The sequence below is a fragment of the Amaranthus tricolor genome, chromosome 10 (genome assembly GCF_026212465.1).
Source record: "Amaranthus tricolor cultivar Red isolate AtriRed21 chromosome 10, ASM2621246v1, whole genome shotgun sequence".
NCBI classification, from domain to species: domain Eukaryota; kingdom Viridiplantae; phylum Streptophyta; class Magnoliopsida; order Caryophyllales; family Amaranthaceae; genus Amaranthus; species Amaranthus tricolor.
In genome coordinates, this window is record NC_080056.1 from 4,601,923 (window position 1) to 4,620,122 (window position 18,200).

General features: G+C 34.7%; 2 protein-coding genes across 7 annotated transcripts; one reads left to right on the top strand and one right to left on the bottom strand.

The window, feature by feature from the left end:
- Nucleotides 1-410: 410 nt before the first annotated feature.
- On the bottom strand, nucleotides 411-13,366 carry LOC130825409 (DUF21 domain-containing protein At4g14240-like). Of its 6 annotated transcripts, none has more exons than XM_057690619.1 (15): nucleotides 13,226-13,358; nucleotides 10,287-10,485; nucleotides 9,325-10,209; nucleotides 5,761-5,837; nucleotides 4,994-5,077; nucleotides 4,783-4,896; nucleotides 3,929-4,012; nucleotides 3,708-3,779; nucleotides 3,020-3,087; nucleotides 2,843-2,930; nucleotides 2,677-2,750; nucleotides 2,230-2,590; nucleotides 1,492-1,538; nucleotides 1,328-1,409; nucleotides 413-1,028 (listed from the first exon to the last, which is right to left on the bottom strand). In XM_057690619.1, exons 3-15 carry the CDS (start codon nucleotides 9,341-9,343, stop codon nucleotides 963-965), a joined length of 1,236 nt encoding a protein of 411 aa, XP_057546602.1. In that variant the 5' UTR covers nucleotides 9,344-10,209; nucleotides 10,287-10,485; nucleotides 13,226-13,358; the 3' UTR covers nucleotides 413-962. The 6 variants fall into 6 exon arrangements, with proteins under 6 accessions (XP_057546606.1, XP_057546602.1, XP_057546603.1 ...); XM_057690620.1 differs by lacking the exon at nucleotides 13,226-13,358 and having other exon boundaries at nucleotides 9,325-9,596; nucleotides 9,862-10,209; nucleotides 10,287-11,671; XM_057690618.1 differs by lacking the exon at nucleotides 10,287-10,485 and having other exon boundaries at nucleotides 13,226-13,366.
- On the top strand, nucleotides 12,902-14,080 carry LOC130825410 (adenylate isopentenyltransferase 5, chloroplastic-like). Its single transcript, XM_057690624.1, is given in 2 exon segments — nucleotides 12,902-13,842; nucleotides 13,844-14,080. Coding segments are annotated over 2 exon segments (1,035 nt in total). The 5' UTR covers nucleotides 12,902-12,954; the 3' UTR covers nucleotides 13,991-14,080.
- The last annotated feature ends 4,120 nt before the right edge of the window (nucleotides 14,081-18,200 follow it).

The following is an 18,200-nucleotide window of genomic DNA, read 5'->3' on the forward strand; positions in this document are numbered from 1 at the left end:
CTACGGTAGCTGAGACCCGACTTAGGTAAAAATCAAATTTACAATCTTATATAAAGAAGATAATACATGTTATTCTCGAAAATTAGAAACCTCTTGTTGAGTTTAGATTCTTTCTGAGTTTTGATTTTTTTGGTCATGTGAATGATTTGATTTATAATTGTTTGGATCCAAGATAAAATTAGAAACGGTTTTACATATAAAAATAGTACCATATCAATTTATGTGTTAAATTGGATCAATTAATTTCTTGTCCAAATTGATTATACTTATTAAACCGAGTAGTTAGACTTTTAGGATGTGTCACTTTTTGGGTTTGTGTTGACTTTAAGTTAAATCATTCTATTTTGGATTGACTTCAAATTATACTATGATTTTTAGGTTAATTTTGAATAGAAAAATATTGAGTTCTAGTATTTGGATTCTAATTATCTTAAGGATATATCATATTAAGTTAGACTAAACCTTAAATAAAATCTGCTAAAATTTTAAAAAAATTTATACATTAATTAAAAATTTTGGATTACATTCAGGTGATATCTTTATATCAAAATTTTATTGTGCAATAAGGTCTTTATCAAGGATAGGCCATCATTCGGCCGGGTGCACATTTATTATGGACCTAAAGTAATTGATAACAAGTCGAGCTCGAGTTGACTACAAGTCACCAAACCTCAGGTCAACCTATAAATCAGACGCATGTTAATATCGAGTAGGAGTCATCACGAAAGAATGACATACTCATGTTTGTTTCCATTGAAAGAATGAGCCTAAATTATTATCTACAATCACCAAGGAAAACAAATTCTACTCCAAAACTACAACCAAGTTACAAAACTTGATAACATAGCATACTTCTTAATCTAATAGCTATAGTTTATGTATAGGACTCAAAAGATGCATAAGGCCAATGTTTCATCTTTTCTGATGGCTAGGCTCGAACGAGAGGAGACCAATCACTTCGTTTAAGCTGCATTATCTTCACTGAGATTCTTAACTCTTTGTCCGGGCCTAGCTCGGGTTCCCTGAATCTGAACAATGCCACCAGAATATATTATACAGCTGCAGAAATATAAAGCAATACGGAAAGGCACAATATTCAAATCTATGAAAGATGGTTCGATTTAGAATATTCGGATATACTTGATACATAATTTATCAACCATCAATCCAAAGGAAAATAAGGCATAGTACCCTTTCGGGCCTTCACTAAACCGTGAGATGAAATAGGATTGGACAAAGAAACATGACAAAGATCCAGCTTAAGAACACGAGCCCTGTAATACCGAACATAATGTATATTTGACAAGCATGATGTAGGGATACTTACCAAATTCATTTGGCTAGTTACCCTTCGATATGAAGGAGCTCGTGCAACCGAAGAAGCTGCTGCAACTGCAGCGACACGTATTCTGCGTGGAGTGGGTAATATAATATAGTGAGTGTCGAGTTTTTCATACCAAGAAGCTGCGTTTGTGCATCAACGAATTTTACCGTTTGTGAACATCGACAAATTCATCTGTTTCATCTACAATTTCCTCCTGTATTTGAAAAGAACACATGAAAATAGTAATCATGATCGATAGTAGATTTATTAATACGAGAAACAAAAACTCGATCTTTCCACAAGAAAATTTTCATCTGCAATGACAACATTGAGGATGTGAGAACACCCCTTTATGGCATGAAAACTTAGTCTGCTAACCTAAAAAGAGGGATGTTGTATTATCAACACAAATTCTTAAATGAGATTGTCTCATGGTGAGATCATCTTTATTGGGCTGGCCCATGTACATTTAGCGTGTTAAAGTGATCAATTACAGAATTCAGCTAATTCTATGGGTCCATCTCATACAAGACAGTCTATAATATTAAATGCCACACTGTGTAGCTGCACTATAAGCTCAAGGCAAGTATACTAAGCCTATTATCTCAAATTCTAAAAGGCTTTTTGCATGCTTCATGTTCCTCATGTACAAATTCATTGAGCAACAAATATCCTCATACGTCCACAAACTTAGAGGTGTTCAACACAAACCCGATGACCCAAAATTTACCCAATATCAAAAATGATTTACAATTATGTAAAACCAATATGGACACAAAACCCGATTTCAAATCAACCCGAAATACCTAACCCGATATCAATCCGATGACCCGAATGAACACCTCTACGTCCACTAAGGCACTAACCACTCTAACATGCGTATACATGAAAAGAAAAACAGGTACCTGCAAAAGTTCTTCAAATACATCTTCAAGGGTAATAATGCCAATAACTTCTCCCTCCTCGATATCCTCTACAGTATAAGGCGTAGAATTTGATGATGCATTATCCTGTGGCGAATTTTTCTTGTCCTTAGAGATTCTCTTGATATCTATAATACATTCGGAATTGTCATTTTTCTTAGATAACAAAGGAGCAACCAAATCTCCCTTGACATCGGTGACTTTAGATTGATTCGATTTTTTGACATCAATAATAGGTAAATCGGCAATACTCTTCTTTTTTCCTTTCACTACTGCTGCCAGGTGACTGTGACCTTTCTGGAATTCATTCAGTATGTCATACAAAGGCATGTCTCCTGGAACCCTGAAAAGAATAGCAGATATTACTCCCTATAAAGAGCTGGGTACTTAATAAAAGTACTATGCTAGAATCTAGCATAAAGAAAATACCTTGGAATTTTTCGTATGGAAACTGCACTCACAGGAGTTTCTGTTTCAGGCCGTACTGTCAGAAGCGTTTTAACCTGATTATTGAGAGTAAAACAATCTTCATAAAGCCCAGTGAACCATATAAGAACGTTAAGAAAGCTCAGGGCTATGAGTTTCTTATACCCACCAAAAGAAGTCCAATAATGTTTTTCGGGTTGCCAGAATAAACAGGTACTCGGCTATGCCCACGAGCTAGGATCTTTCCCATTGCTTCCCTACCATATGAAATGACAGCCAGTTGACAAGGGTTAGAAACATTTTTTCTGTTGAGGAATTAAGAGAAGAAACATTATTAGTCCATTACCAATCCAATTTCGAATCTACGTCCAAGGAAAAGGTTGACTCGATTGGTGTCATTGCCTCCTGAGCAGTCTGTTCGGCCATTGAGAAAAGCGAAGTAAGATCAAATTCTAGCCTATATAAGCAGATACATTTAAGGCTTTCCATAGCATAATAATTCCAAAACATAATATTGAGGAGATTTAGGGACAATCAACATTGCATGAACTTGTAAGCATAGGTATGTATATTTGGTGTTCTAATAAAGAAAAAGGAACAAATGCAAAGGCTTGATATCTCCACAAAAATACACAATAAATAAAGAATCAAGAAATTGGGGTTCATGTTGTTTGTCCTATTTTGTCTCTACACAAGATATGGAGTATAATTTGAAAGCAACTCCGTATCTAGTTTTGTATATTTTTTACTGATAGCACCCCTTGGCAAATTTTTACCGGCTACTATAAGGACCAAAGAGGAGTAGGTATAGACCTACGAAGAAGCATAAGGAGGAAGAAGAAGTGAGTGTAACGGCTAATGGATACCTACAGTAGCCGGTTAAAACACGGTAAAGGGTACTGTTAGCAAAAAATATACAAAGGTTGGATTATTTAAAAATAATCAATAGTAGGAATTATTCACAGTAGATGGGAAATAGGTGGCATTATTCATGACAATTTTTTTCCAAAATAGAAGGCATTTCTAGCACATACCTTCTCTGTCAAATCTAATGCTCCACTGATAATGGTTGTCTCATCATGCGTAAGTTCACCACCCTTTCCAGCCTAAAATACAATTAAATCTAACCAGTTTAGTAGTGAATCATATGCACCCATTAACAAAAATTACAGGTATCCTCAGCAAGTCAGTAAATAAAAATTGATGATATGAAACTTTAATCCAAAGATAAGATTTTACATAGAAATTTGGTTACCTCTTGGCTATGAATGGATACTAGTGCTTTTAGTTGAGCTCTCCTGAAGAGTGCTTCATTATGTCCTAGTAAGAAATCCAGTATCTGCAGAAGGAAAAATCAAATCTTTGGCATTAATAATGCTGGGTCTAAGGTTCTAAGGATGACGATTGCCCTTCACTGATGCTGCTCAACCCCCGAGCAAACATAATCTGCTCAATTCCCCATGTTCACATTTTTCACACTAGTGACTACACCAGCCCACAAAGGAAGCATAAATTCTCTCCCTCTTTACTCATATAAGCGTTTTTGGTATATTTACACTTTAATTGTGCCTTATTTTTGCATGCCCAAACCAAATGGTAGGAAATAGCAGTACGGTAACTTTCATATAGAAGCCAAATAGCTACGAGAAGAATGTTTTAATCACTTAGTAGCCTAACTCAAATACGTTATGATTGAGTATATAACATGTCCTGGGGCGTCAACCAAAAGCTTAAGCTTATTATATACTTTATCACGTTATAGGCAATAAGAAGCAATGATGGCAAAACTCCATGCAAGAAACAAGAAAATTTCTCACTTCTATTATCAAAGAATACATCATCCACTCATTAACTTACTAGTGAACAATGAAATTCTTAATGGCATGAGCAACTTGATTAGATGCAAGATAAGTGACGATATAACAAGTACAATCATGTGAAAATTTATCATAGCAATCTGCCTAAAAATATATTTTTTCCAATTAATAGACTCTGAAAATCGCCTTATCAAAGTTTAGAACACTAAATATCAAAACTATTCTTTAGAATCCCACTTGGCACTCGTTAGAATTCTACTAAGGAGACTAAAGTTAATTCAAGAATCTCTACCTTTCCGATGGGATAAGAAATTGGATAGCATATAATCATCAATATGCGTACAAGGCCTACAAAATTCGCTCCAACAGCAAGGCCATATCTAGTACATATAGCTTGGGGAATAACCTGAAAATTCCAAGAAGAGAGAAATTCACATTAGTAATTATTCAGCCAGATGAAAAATAGAAACTTCATAAGGATAGTAGAATCGAAATCAACAAACCTCGCCAAAAGCTAGAACCAAAGTTACAGAGAGAATGATAGCCACATACTGATTAAACAGTTTGTCCAGGTATATAGGAAGTGCCTGCAGATGTTCACAATAGAAACACCAGCGTAAGATACGAGCATAATCAGTTGAAAATTTAAAGTCCATGCAGCTCTTAGTTTCTTGATCATATTAAGAAATCGCGGTGAAGTTATAAACGAATGAGATCAAAATTAACATAGTAACTATATTACTCGGACTCTTCATTTTACTTCACGTACCCGTACCCGTACCCGATCCTTGATCCTCGGACATTGGTATGACACTTAGACACTTCTTTTTTGAGGCGTAAAATTGAATATCTAGACGTATCTGACACTTGGACACGCTACTAGTATCCAACATCAGTACTCAAGTGCAAGTAACATAGGTTAGTAATGAACATCCAAGAAACACTTCTTCCCAATGCTAAAAGGTGCTTTCTTTAAGGAAAGCCTAATGCAGTAGATGTCTTACGACCCTTCGACTCAACTTACACATGGAGCTTTCTATCATAGTTGCATTAGATTTATAGTCATGTGGTTAAGCAACAAAGTATTTACAGTCATCACAATCAGAAAAACTAAATGACTTAAGAAAACAGATCATCATCATCATCCCAATGAATCCCGCCCAAGGCAGGGTCTGGGAGGATGGGAAAGAAGGCAGACCAATACCCTCATCACGAGGAGGTCAACTAAAGAAAACAGTCGTACATCCAATATGTACATCAGAAGGAATACCTCCATGGCTGCTGCATTACATAGGAGCAAAGTCACTAGAAGTTGATGCTGCTTTTGAACAACAGGAAGGATAGCCGCTGTATACACGAGACATGAATATCTCAACTTAGTTAATACTTCACATCAAAATACAGCTTCTAATATGCTAGAATACAAACAGCTGAATGTCATGATATAAACTCGGCAATCCCAATTCTGCAGTATTGATTGCTAAAAATTGAAATGTACCTAAAGATAAAGTCCCTATACTCTATATCATTCAACAGGGGGTGTTTGGCAATAAACTTAATAATCAATCCTTAATCCAATACTTGCATAAGTTCAACTTAATAATCAATCTCATTCCTGCACATTCCCCTACCCTAAATGTCTTCTATTCACACGGGATGTTTGGCAATTGACTGTTCACTTTTTTAGTTGGCTTGTTTGACCAGTTGGAAATGTTGGCGGTTTTTGTTGGTTTTTGTTGACTGGTTCAACTAAAACATTTTACAAAATTTTACAATACTATACCACAACAACAATGTTGCAAAACCTTACTTATTGGAGTTAGCTACATCAACCATAAAAAATCAGAAAGCTCCTATTAGTGCAATCTTGGAACCCAAATCCACCCACAAAAAAAAAAGAAACATATTCTTGATATGTGGAGGTTTAGCATTACATTCAAAAGTTCAGGTTTTTCCTTTCCCCTTGTGATTTTGTGACAGGCAACCGCTCAAGGATTCTCTAGCCTACCCCTAATGCAAAAAAACCCATATATAGTTTTCTAATTAGTTAAAGAAAGAGTTCGCTAAATACATCTAATTTGTGGGACATCTCCCAAAAATTCAAAAGAAAAAAAAAAAAAAGAATCCAACTCAGGCTACATTGTTGAAACAACCCAAGTGAAGGTAAAATGTAGCCTAAACATCAAATCAAATAGTATCAAAAACCCATCATCCCAAATTGTTTTTAACTTTTGCTTTCCCAATAGAAGTACTACTCCTAACAAATAAGAAAACAAGAAAACCCCCATTACAAATATAGAAAGTTTAAAGAAAGTTTAGGAAACCTGCTTGTTTTTGCTCAGAATGGGTGCCACTACGGTTAAGAATCTCTAAATCAACAAGACTAAGAGACATCAAACCAAGAGTTAAACCAGACATAAGACCAGCAAATACAACTAAGAGAGCACACAAGCCAGCATAGATGAACCACAATGCTGTTCCAAATTCTATTTCAGATCCTAATCCCTCTGCACTATTTCTCAATGCATACCGAACTAAAGCTACTGCATTTAAAACCTGCATTTCTATAGTGTTTTCTAGCTATCTCTGTGTTTTTTTGTGATTGGGAATGATCGGGGTTTGGTTTGGTTTGGTTTGAACGAATGAATTGATGGGTGTTTGGTGGGAACGAGGAATTTTTGGGTTTTTTATATTTAATAATAATAATTAATAATAGAAAAATCGACATATTCATTCTTTCAATTTTGAAAATAAAAAAGCTACATTAACTGTAATTCCGATACTTTACTCGCCCGCTATAAATAATTTTACTTTTAGATTAACTTTTAGATTATTTTTTAACAATTTGATACATGCCATTATTTCGTTGTCAATAACCTGATATTTATCTTAGTTTGCTAGCAGAATTATATGTTATATTGTGTGCAAATGTGTGACAAAAACAAGATTATTACAAAATAACCAAAGGTGATATTATTCACAGCAAATGTGTAAAAAGTTAAATTATTGATGTCAATTGTTTTCTTAAAACATTTTAGTGAAATTCCATGCAGTAATCCTAAATTTTCGGCTTTTCCACGTGGTAGAAAATTTGATTTTTAATCTATATGGTAACCTTGACCTTCCAACTTTTCCACGTGGTAGACAAAAAAGAAGGTTTTTTTTATTAACTTTGCGTTAATTTATACCCAACCTGGTGATATTTTTTTCGAAAAACAAACGATGTGATCACTCTAATTGAGCGCATATTTTGAAATTCAGTCGAAATAAATACATAGTTTAACCAAAAACTTAACATTTTATTTACCACATGGAAAAGATGGAAACTGAAGATCACCACGTGAAATTCCCAAAATTTTATTTTTAGATTATTTTTTAATAATTTAATATTTGTTTTAGCATATTCTTTTATTTACTAATAATCAAATACTCCTTCCCTTTCTCAATGAAGTTTTTACAAGGAATGTTCTCGGTAATTAAGAAGAATGAAATAGTTTAGATAGTTGATGTATTATTTTATTGAATAATAAATTTGATGGAGAAAAAGTAAGAATCATAAACATTAAAAAATTATTAAAAATTGTTAATGGAAGTTAGTGAAAAATATATAAGACCATAAACATTATTAAAATATTAAAATGAGAATGAACAAGGCTATTTTAGTCCAAAATTTATGCTACATAAAGAAGGATTCCTTGTGTGAACAACAATTGGAACACCAAAAATGAAAAATGAGAACCTCTTTAAAAAAACCAAGACTCGAAGAGAGTATATTATTTACTCATCTCATCTTGGATGAATTCATCTAACCATGAGAAAAGCTTATACCAAGATATTATTCTCTTTTATTTTGGAAATAATATTGAAAATAATTTTGAAAAATAATATTATTTTACAAATTTAGTCATGTTTCATTTTGTTATATCAAAAAGTTATTCTCTTTTACCAAGGTAACTTTGGAAATAATACTGCTTATCAAATCTTCTTATGCATGTTAAATTATACTATTATGAAATGATTTTCAATGCAAATTCTCTTGCCACGTCAATATAAAAGTAAATAGAAAAATTTTCGCTGAAAGTTTGACACGTGTTATTCCCGTTTCTTCATTAGTAGTTTTTATAGATATAGATAGATAGATAGATGATGGCATGCATGACAATATATTTTGACAATCTTTTTTAGTCAAAATTACATAACAATGTTTGTTACTAAAGTAATAACTTTAAAAAATAAGTTGAAGAAAACAGACTCTATATAATTACTTTAATCTTTAAGGTCATAAGTAGACTTGTACAATGGGCTGGATAAGAGTCAAATCGCACTCTACTTTAAACGTGCCGGGTAGGGCCAAATCTACAAAATAAGAAACAAGCTTTATACACGTCGGGCTTGATGGCCCACCCCAACCGACCCGATCAGTTTATCTTAATTCTTTAATTTTTCAAGCATCGCCATTTGGATTGAAATCTGTTACACCTTGGATTAGCGTGATTCTATGTGAAGCCTCAAACCTTTTCAAATTTATGGTCAACCCAGAGACTATAGTTTATTCTACAATATTGAGAATTTGCAAAAAAAAAATATTTTGTAAGATTAATCCAATTACTTTACTAACAAAGCTCTAAGTTGACATTCATTTAGCATAAAAACAGGGGCCTGAATCTTGATATATTATGTACTTCAACATGGTTAAGCAACTCCTTTTTTAGAGTGTACACAATCTCTCATATTGGCTTTTGGTGACTACCAAGCAACAACTAACATGTTTAACTTAAACTTAAAAGTATGACAAGAAGAAGATAAAAGGGTAGTATCAATTTTCAGTTCTTACAAGCACATATCCATTGCATTCCAAGTCTTTTCTTGCTTCCCCAGTTGGATGATCGTAATATTTGATAAAGAAAATGCTGTCTGACTATGCTTAAAGCCAAACCCACGAAGGTACGAACAGCAGTGCAGCACCAAAGCTGAACAAACCATGAGATAGCTCATCGCTATATGCTCACTGTGACGTTCAACTAGCATGCAATGGCAACCCGCACGGTAAATGGCTTCAAGATTCTCCATCGACAAAATCAAATTCATCTCGATCAATTCACATCTCTACATAATATTACACAATCAGAACACATTCGCTCTCAGAAATATTATACAGATCAAATGAGAACAAAGGGATCACATCAACCATGTGATTCAACCAACTAAATTCAGTTTCAACATCATTTATGGATCAAATCACAATCCAGCATAAAATCGGGCCAAATTACATGGTTGACATAACTTTTAAGGCCTGTTTGGTAGGTGGTAATAAACGGTGGTAATAGGAATGAAAACTAGTGTAATTTTGTTTGAAAAATCTCTTGGCTACCTTGATGATCATGCTTGTCTAACTTCAATCATCTCATGTTTTTCATAAAATTCACCCCAATGCATTACCATTGTCTTCATAAAATTCATCGTGTATTACCATTGGTAGAGGTGGTATTAGGTGGTAATGGAAATTTGTAAACAAAAAAACTTTTTTGTGATCAAAGTTTCATCACCATGGGGATGACATGAAACTTTTGATGAAATTTTACACTATAAATCATTCTCAGTACCACTAACCAAACAGGCCGTTAGTACTTCTAAAACTATTAAACTAAAGTAACACTTGCTTCATCTTAAGCGCCATCAACTACTTTCATCGATCCTCTGGATCTCCAAGGTTCCAGGCCTGTCAGTATTCAGAATATTAATATAAGTGTCATCAGGTAACTTATATGCCAATTCCAAACTTATGCCTAGCCATACCTTGTTTATTTCACTGTTATGATTCTGCAACTTGATATAGAAGCTGGGTATTCATTTTAGCTCGTCAAAGTCAAACAACTATAACATGATTCGCTAGCTAATTCGCTTTTTAAATTTGCGATTCGCTCAAATTTGTCCAAAAATAATCCAAAACCGATCATAATTCGCCTTTTTCGATTTGCAGGGAGATTAGCGAATCCTATGACATTGCGTCAAACACACTCATTTACAATCATCATATCTTCATAGCACAAACACTCTACCGGTACTCATAATAAGTCAAAGTCAAAGCTAACAACAATTCTATTAGATACAATGAACTCATCAAACTTACTGCCTAATGATGTTATAAAATCACATTTTCTATATCATCAGATGATCAGAACTCAAATTCATAACAAAGATGGTTTCATTATCACTTAAAAATCTCAAATTCGATTACAGTATAAGTTCAACTTCTAAAAGACACATATACCCAGTGACCCACACATTTACAATACCAAATACAAACAGCAGCTCCCAGACACACTTTGTATGTACTCTAGGATTATTGCTCCTTACGGAGAAGTCTTTTTTTGCCAATCTAGCTCCATTAGGATTTTCTAGTCTCTACTTGAATGAAAGTATTACAAGATTACTCCTAAAGAAGAACATCAGACAATTACCGTCGTTACTTGAAGGGTAGATCAATGCATTTGCTAGGCAACAAACAAATTGAATATATAGGGGAAATCAATTCGACTGTTCTTTAATGCTCCCTCTGTTGGACTATTTCAGTTGCATAATTTCTGCTATAAATACAAACTTTGACCACTAAGGCACCAATAAATAGAGATATTTTTTCAAAAAAATTATAACAAGTTGATATAATAGGATTGATTTGAAGGTTATAAATTGTGAAAAAGTCTAATTGAAGCAACAGAAAAGCAGTGGGAGCATGAAGTTCTGAGCATCAAACTATCTGAAACCTTAAAATCTGTGTTCTTTCTTCTCTTTTGAATCACTTGAACGTTGAACGAGAATTCTTAAATAATCAGATACTTTTGAACATTAGCAAGAGTTCTCTCAACAAAATCTAGTGCTAAGTCTGACTTGTGTTGGACTTAGAGAGGGTCCAACTCCCACCTGAGAACCAAATTCCACGAACACAACACACTTTCTGAGTTTTTCAATATTATCATATATGGAAGCCGTATAGAGGAAAGTCATCTTTGTGCATTTGCATAAAGAAAACAACTTCCCATTTGAGATTCCCTAAGAAAGCTGATTCTTCATATCACAACCATACAAAAATATAAACTTGACACTAAAGTGAAATCAACTAAAAGAAAGATTTTGCGAGTCGTCAGTAACCCAGCCAAGCCTGAAAAGAATCTGCATAATGCAATTGATATTCCAGCTGACCAATCTATCTGTCTTTCAGAAAAAACATATGCTCCATTTGAAAATTGTAACCCCCTCAAAAGAAAAACATATAACAATGATTCGAGATGCCCCTATCCTATTTGAAGTGTTCAGCCAAGTCAATGATTGTTTACTTGACTTAAGGAAGAGGTAAGCAATAGAGTTCACTCAAGTCATAAAATTTGTGAAATAAACATTAAGAAAACATAATAACAGTAAGTTGTGAAGACTTTCTGACCTGCCAAAACCACTCCAGTAATATTAAGCGTAATTTTCAAGATAACTTTGATTTAAGCTACGTTCCTTTATTGCTTCGAAGACTTGAATTTCTTAGACCAAGGACCTCTACTTAATAAAAGGAGTTTCTTAAGTCTTTCCACTAATCTAAGTCCCAAATTGCCTCCATAGTTAAAACTAAAGCTTCCATTAAGAATTTGGGGCTCACAGAAAAGGGACCTGGCCATGACCACAAAGAACTCTCCAAAGGAGTATAATAAGTGTCGTTGGTCTAAAGCACAAGTGGCTTATATTTTTTCGTATCAATCTATACTCTAATGGCAAAGATAACAAAAAAATTCAAAGTTGTACACATGATAAGGCTTAAACTTTAAGAATCTATGTGATACTTTATATTTTCTTTTTCTTTAATGAAAGCTTTTGTCCTAACCAAAACCAACATAAATTCCCAGCCTCACTCTTCATCCTCTATATCGATGAAATTTATTTCCATCATCATAAAAACCTTCAAAAGCCTCGCCTTCGTAGAGAGAAAGAATGCTATCAACATACTGTCTGTACTAAGAACTTTCAGCAGATTATCTGTGGTTTCAAAAAGTTAGAATTACACACAAGTAATTTACTTTTGCATATACCCAAAACACCAACCAACTTCCACCAGCTTCAATATTCACAAAAGAGCATTGCACAAAGGCGCCATGGTTCCTTTTCCGAAAGGTACAACCTAGCTTTCCATTTCCTCCCACGCCGTTACCCCATCCTTAAAAGATAATAAAAAAGAAACATTTGTTGCCCGCTCATTAGTACTCCCAGTAGCCACATCTGGAACAAAAAAGGTATAAAAGTAGTGGGGAATTTTAAATTGAAGCCACACGATTAGTGTATTTACTAAGATAGCTAACATTGAACTCTGTGATCTTTTGTCCGGCCAGTTTCATCTTTCCTCAAGCCTTCTTAATATAGAAATAGCAATCCTTATATCCTAAGACCTAACTGAATAATATTATTTGCTTGCTTTACAAACACCATGAATCTCTCTTTCTCTATCTGCAATGTAGTTCAACCCCTCATCAGTTTTACTGGTGGGCTTAACACAAACCCCTTGCACTTTCACAATCACGGAAACAAGGATAAAGTGGTAGTTGTTATGGGTGCAACAGGGACTGGGAAATCAAGACTTGCTATAGACTTGGCAAAGAAATTTCAAGCAGAAATAATAAATTCTGATAAAATTCAAGTGTATAGAGGGCTAGAAATAGCAACCAACAAAGTGACAGAAGAAGAAAGCAGGGGTGTACCTCATCATATCTTAGGGACAGTTGATCCTAATGTTGATTACAGTGCAGCCAATTTCTGTCATGATGCCTTGCTTGCAATTGACTCCATCATTGAACAAAAAAAGCTCCCTATCATAGCAGGCGGATCAAACTCATTCATCAAATCCCTTGTGAATGATGATCCATATTTTGCATCAAGGTATGAGTGTTGCTTTCTCTGGGTTGATGTAGCCCCACGCATCCACCAACGCTTTGTATCAGAACGGGTAGATCAAATGGTGCAAGCTGGATTGGTAGACGAGGTACGAGGGATATTCGACCCCAACGCCAATTACACTCGGGGAATACGGCGTGCAATTGGTGTTCCTGAAATGGACCGCTTCCTCCGAGCTGAAAGGAATGCTGATCCTGAAACCTTGGAAACTCTTCGTCAAATTGCCATAGATGATATCAAAAAAAATACACGCAACCTGGTACATCGCCAGATGCAAAAGATCCGTGACTTAAAAGATTTGTGGGGATGGAACTTGCATCATATTCAAGCAACAGAAGCATTTCTGAAGCAGGGAAAAGCTTCTCATGAAGCATGGGAAAGACTTGTTGTAAGTTCGAGTGTCAGAATTTTAACTGAATTTTGTCCCACAATCACCAGCAAGCATGCAAAATTTCCCAAAATCACCAAGCACAACGGTCATTACAAGGAAAGTACACCAGTGCCTGCTATGCACTATAATGCAAATACCAGCCACACCACCGTATCACAACCGTATTACAAAGATTATTTAAGTTACCGCAACGCCAATTACGCCACAACAACCGCAAAACTATCAGTTTAACATACCATTACAACTATCACGACTACAATTGCTAAAATTCACTAGACAAGTCCAAGGTCATACTCATACATATACAGAACTATAACCATTCCTTTTTGTGTGCCTTTTCTGCCTTGGAGAAGGCAAAAACTAAACCATAAAAGAATCTTAAACCAACAAGGAAAACAAATGAATAAATTGCTAGGAAATGTAGCTATTTGGCTGTTTATAGCAATTATTGTTGGGATCGATTAGAAATCAGAGTCTATGCAGCAGCAACGGCGCAGGCATGCATGACTCATACAAAAAATCCGTACAGTTTTGATGAGTGGAGGTAAAACGCCTACTTCTTTTTTAGGCTCCAATCTATGATAAGAGGAATAATTCCAAGGAAAACCTGTGGATACCCACAATCACTTCAGACTAGAGGACCTACCATACCAAATGTAATGGCGTTTTGGCTTTTTTATATGCCCAGCCCCTTTGCATATTTTAGTTTTTTCATTAAACTAATTTTATAAGATTTTCTAGTGAGCTTTTTGTTCCCTTTAATTCTTTTCTTATTGCATAAATGGAGCTACCGGTGTGCATCCTTTTTCCATGAATCTGAATATGTTTTTTCTGCATATCTAATGAATGATCATAGTGCAAAATTTTAACTCCCTGATTGTCTTGTAAAATTTTCTACAACTAGTTTGGTAACAAATCTAAACTGCGGTAATGTTCATAAAAAATTTCATGAAAAGGAGCATATATTCTCATGGAATAAAATTTAATTCTAAAATATTATTTTCTTTACAAATTTTCATTACCACTTAATACAACTCCTTTCAAGTAGTACTGGTAATGGTAATGGTGAGAACAAATTTTATGAAGAAACGAATAAACATTTAGAGATAGACAAGTACGAGCATGCTTTCACATGTGATGGTCATAACAATTAACATTATACTAAATTTTTATTACCATCGTCATCAATCCATCATCATAACTAGCATGTCTTGCTCAAAGATATTGTAATTAGGGTTTGGGAAGGGATAGAATACAGCAGACCATACCCATTGAAGCTTGCGGCTAATGAGATCCTCGACTCGAGAGAACCTGCAAATCAAAACAAAGGTAAGACAAAACAGGGCAAGAGACGTAGCAAGACAAGATAAGACTGGAGAATAAAGCTAAAAAACAAATACCTAAGAAAAATATGAAAGAAAATAAAAACGCCAAACAATAAACAAGGTAAAGATAACTATTCTAGGACATGAATAAAGAGTCTCCATCTGATCTTATCCCTAGTCAGGTCCTCCTCAGAGGTACAAGTCATTCATGTCATTCTTAATTTGCTCCTCCAACGTTTTCTTAAGCATACCACGACTTCTTTTTCCAACAATTGTGGTCTTCCTTTACACATGTCCAAACCAATCTTAGTCTACTTTCACATATCTTTGAAAAAATGGGTGCAAATCCTAGCCTCTCTTCCAAAACCTGGTGTTTCTGGTATGTCCACACATTTATCTTAACATTCACATCTTTGCTACTTCCACCTTATGCCCTTAAACCTTCTTAATTGGCCAACATTCTGTCCCATACAACTAGGCATGTCAAATTGCAACTCAGTAAAATTTGTCTTTTAGTTTAAATGGGAATTCCTATCGCATAATACTCTAGTGGTTGCTCTCCATTTAAGGCATCCAGCTTGGATTCATTGCATTACATCTTAATCAATCTCCCCACCACCCTATAATACTGACACTTACCATTTATTTAACAATGTACCAAATAGGTTGTTAATGTTACCTCAAAAAATATAGAACTAGATAATGGCAAAACCATCCACATTCTTTTCAGCCCCCTTCTTTTTCTAATTATCACCCTTCCTTTTCTGGGAAGGTAAGTTTGACATCTATCACATCTAGACCCACTATATGTGACATTCCTAGGGTTTAATAGTCCTATGACAACATCTAGAATAAACATGGTCCTCAGTCTCATTCTTTTCCTACTTCAATCAAGATCACAAAGATGCTCACCACCTTGAATTTTCAAATCACTGATGTGAAGAAGACCGCTTTGAGTAGTCATATTGGTCAGAATCCGATGCCCCTCCAATGTTCAATAAAAAAATTGCAATAATTACTTGAAAGTTAAGATTGGGGATGGGGTTTCTGAACATGATCAACAGCTGATATAAGAAGTCAAGTATAGTTAGCCCAACATCTCTAAGGAAAATCCTCTATATGTGTCAAGGTGGATTGAGCATAGCCATCTAAAGGAACTCCTATTAATCTTAGGATTGCTGTTAGAAATCCAGATGAGGGTGCATTTCTATCTAAAATCACCCACCACCGTGCAACTAAGGGTGCATTCTGTTTGTCCCATTTTCTGTTTACTAACTAAAAATTTCTAATATGGATATTAGTCTTGGTTGGATCTATCATCCATAGTCAGTCTTGGTCAGTATCATTCAATCCTAGTTGGAGCTTAATAGTTTGAACTTGTTTACCATTATCAATCATTGCTAGTCCTGCATATTCAGTTTACAAAGTGAAACTTACACACCTGTAGCTAGGAAACTCCACCCCTACAATAGGTTTTATCATTGCTAACCAGCTTAACATATACTATCTCAATCCCATTATCACACAACCTTTTTAATGAATAAGCAACTCACTAAAGCTATCTTAAGCTCAAGCTCTTCATTACCTCAGATTCCATCATGGGCAAAATTCATGGAATTTTTTTATACATTGAAGTCGAACTCTTAATCATTATCTATGTACAATATGGTTATATGAGTCTGAATAACATAGGACTAAAATAATAAACTATAAACTTCACTGCAAACAAGAAACCCATAACAATTAAGTAAAATTAAGTGAATTGTTTAATGTAATCCATTTAGAAATCAAAAATGTGTAGTCGAGAAATGACAATTAAGACCAGCTACCCTGTTGAGTTGATAATTGGGAGGTCGAACCTCTAATCATAAGATCAAGCGTTCAAGCTTTAGTATCATTAAAACAATTATGAGTTTATTTGTTCCAAAAAAGAGTTTCCCCTCATCAATAAACAATTAGTATTCTCTTCTTATATTCCATCAACCACACATTTTCACAGACTAGTCTAAGTCCATTACAATTCAGAAGTCAATCAGTTCTTGCAAGTGGAGTTCTGATTTCGGATGACAATATAGATGATTCATCAGTGTATTAAATAGAAGTGAAGATAGTACTAAAAGAAGAATGTCATATTATCAATGGCTGTAGAATAATAGAACTATGAGGAGCAGTTCCATCATATGTGATATGCTCAAAGTCAAACAGAATATATAGCAAGGATGATTAAAAAATTGTTCTCCCATGTAGAGTTCTAGAATTTTTTGAGGAAGGTCGTCAAGAGGGTAGGGCAGCTGATAGGCCCCACTTGTAAAAGCTCTTGAGGTCCCTAAAACCATTTGAATCAAAGTTTCATATAATATGATCTTCTGTATCTTCCCCCTTTGTATCTAAAAAGGGATTATTTGGACCCACAATATCAAATTATTTGATTTGGAACCTTGGTTAAAATCATGCTCAAGCAATGGACACAATCATCGAGAAGAGAGACAGGGTTAGTTTTTGCATTGCATCCCTTGGGCCATGAAGATGCGAGCATCCGACTCTTTTCATCAGATGTACTTCTCATCAAATATGCTCAACGATTTCTAATTATATGCAGGACAACGACCATCATTATACAAGACTACCAACTTGGAATCAAACTTTTTAACACACTATTACAATTCCAGAACAGTAAGCTGCCCCAGCGACGTATACATCCACAATAGGGATTTGAAGGGAGATTTAAAATTGGCTACACCTTCCTCTGCGCAGCCTCTATTATTCTTGTTATCTAAGTTACATTATTTACTATGCGAAGATATATCTATATGCTCTACAAACAATAATTTAGCAATATCAACTAGAAGTATCAATAGAAGTGGAAGCCAGGAAATGAACAAAGCACCTTGCTGATTCTGTTTGGAAAATATAAACTTAAATCATCATCTATCACAAAGAAAAAAATTTGTTTATAATACCAACTTGCAATAAGATAAGAGTACAGCTAAAAGGCACACAAGATTTAATAGATAAATGCTCCTTTCTTCTGTTTTCACATGCTGAAAAGCAAACATGGAATAAGAC

Bases quoted from the DNA above. Each gene is read 5' to 3' on its own strand.
- LOC130825409 (XM_057690617.1), bottom strand. From the start codon at position 7,052: ATGCAGGTTTTAAATGCAGTAGCTTTAGTTCGGTATGCATTGAGAAAT. The intron at 5,838-6,814 runs GTTTCCTAAACT...TCGTGTATACAG, and splicing joins TTCTGAGCAAAAACAAGCAG to CGGCTATCCTTCCTGTTGTT. The intron at 2,931-3,019 runs GTAATGGACTAA...TTCATATGGTAG, and splicing joins GTAGATTCGAAATTGGATTG to GGAAGCAATGGGAAAGATCC.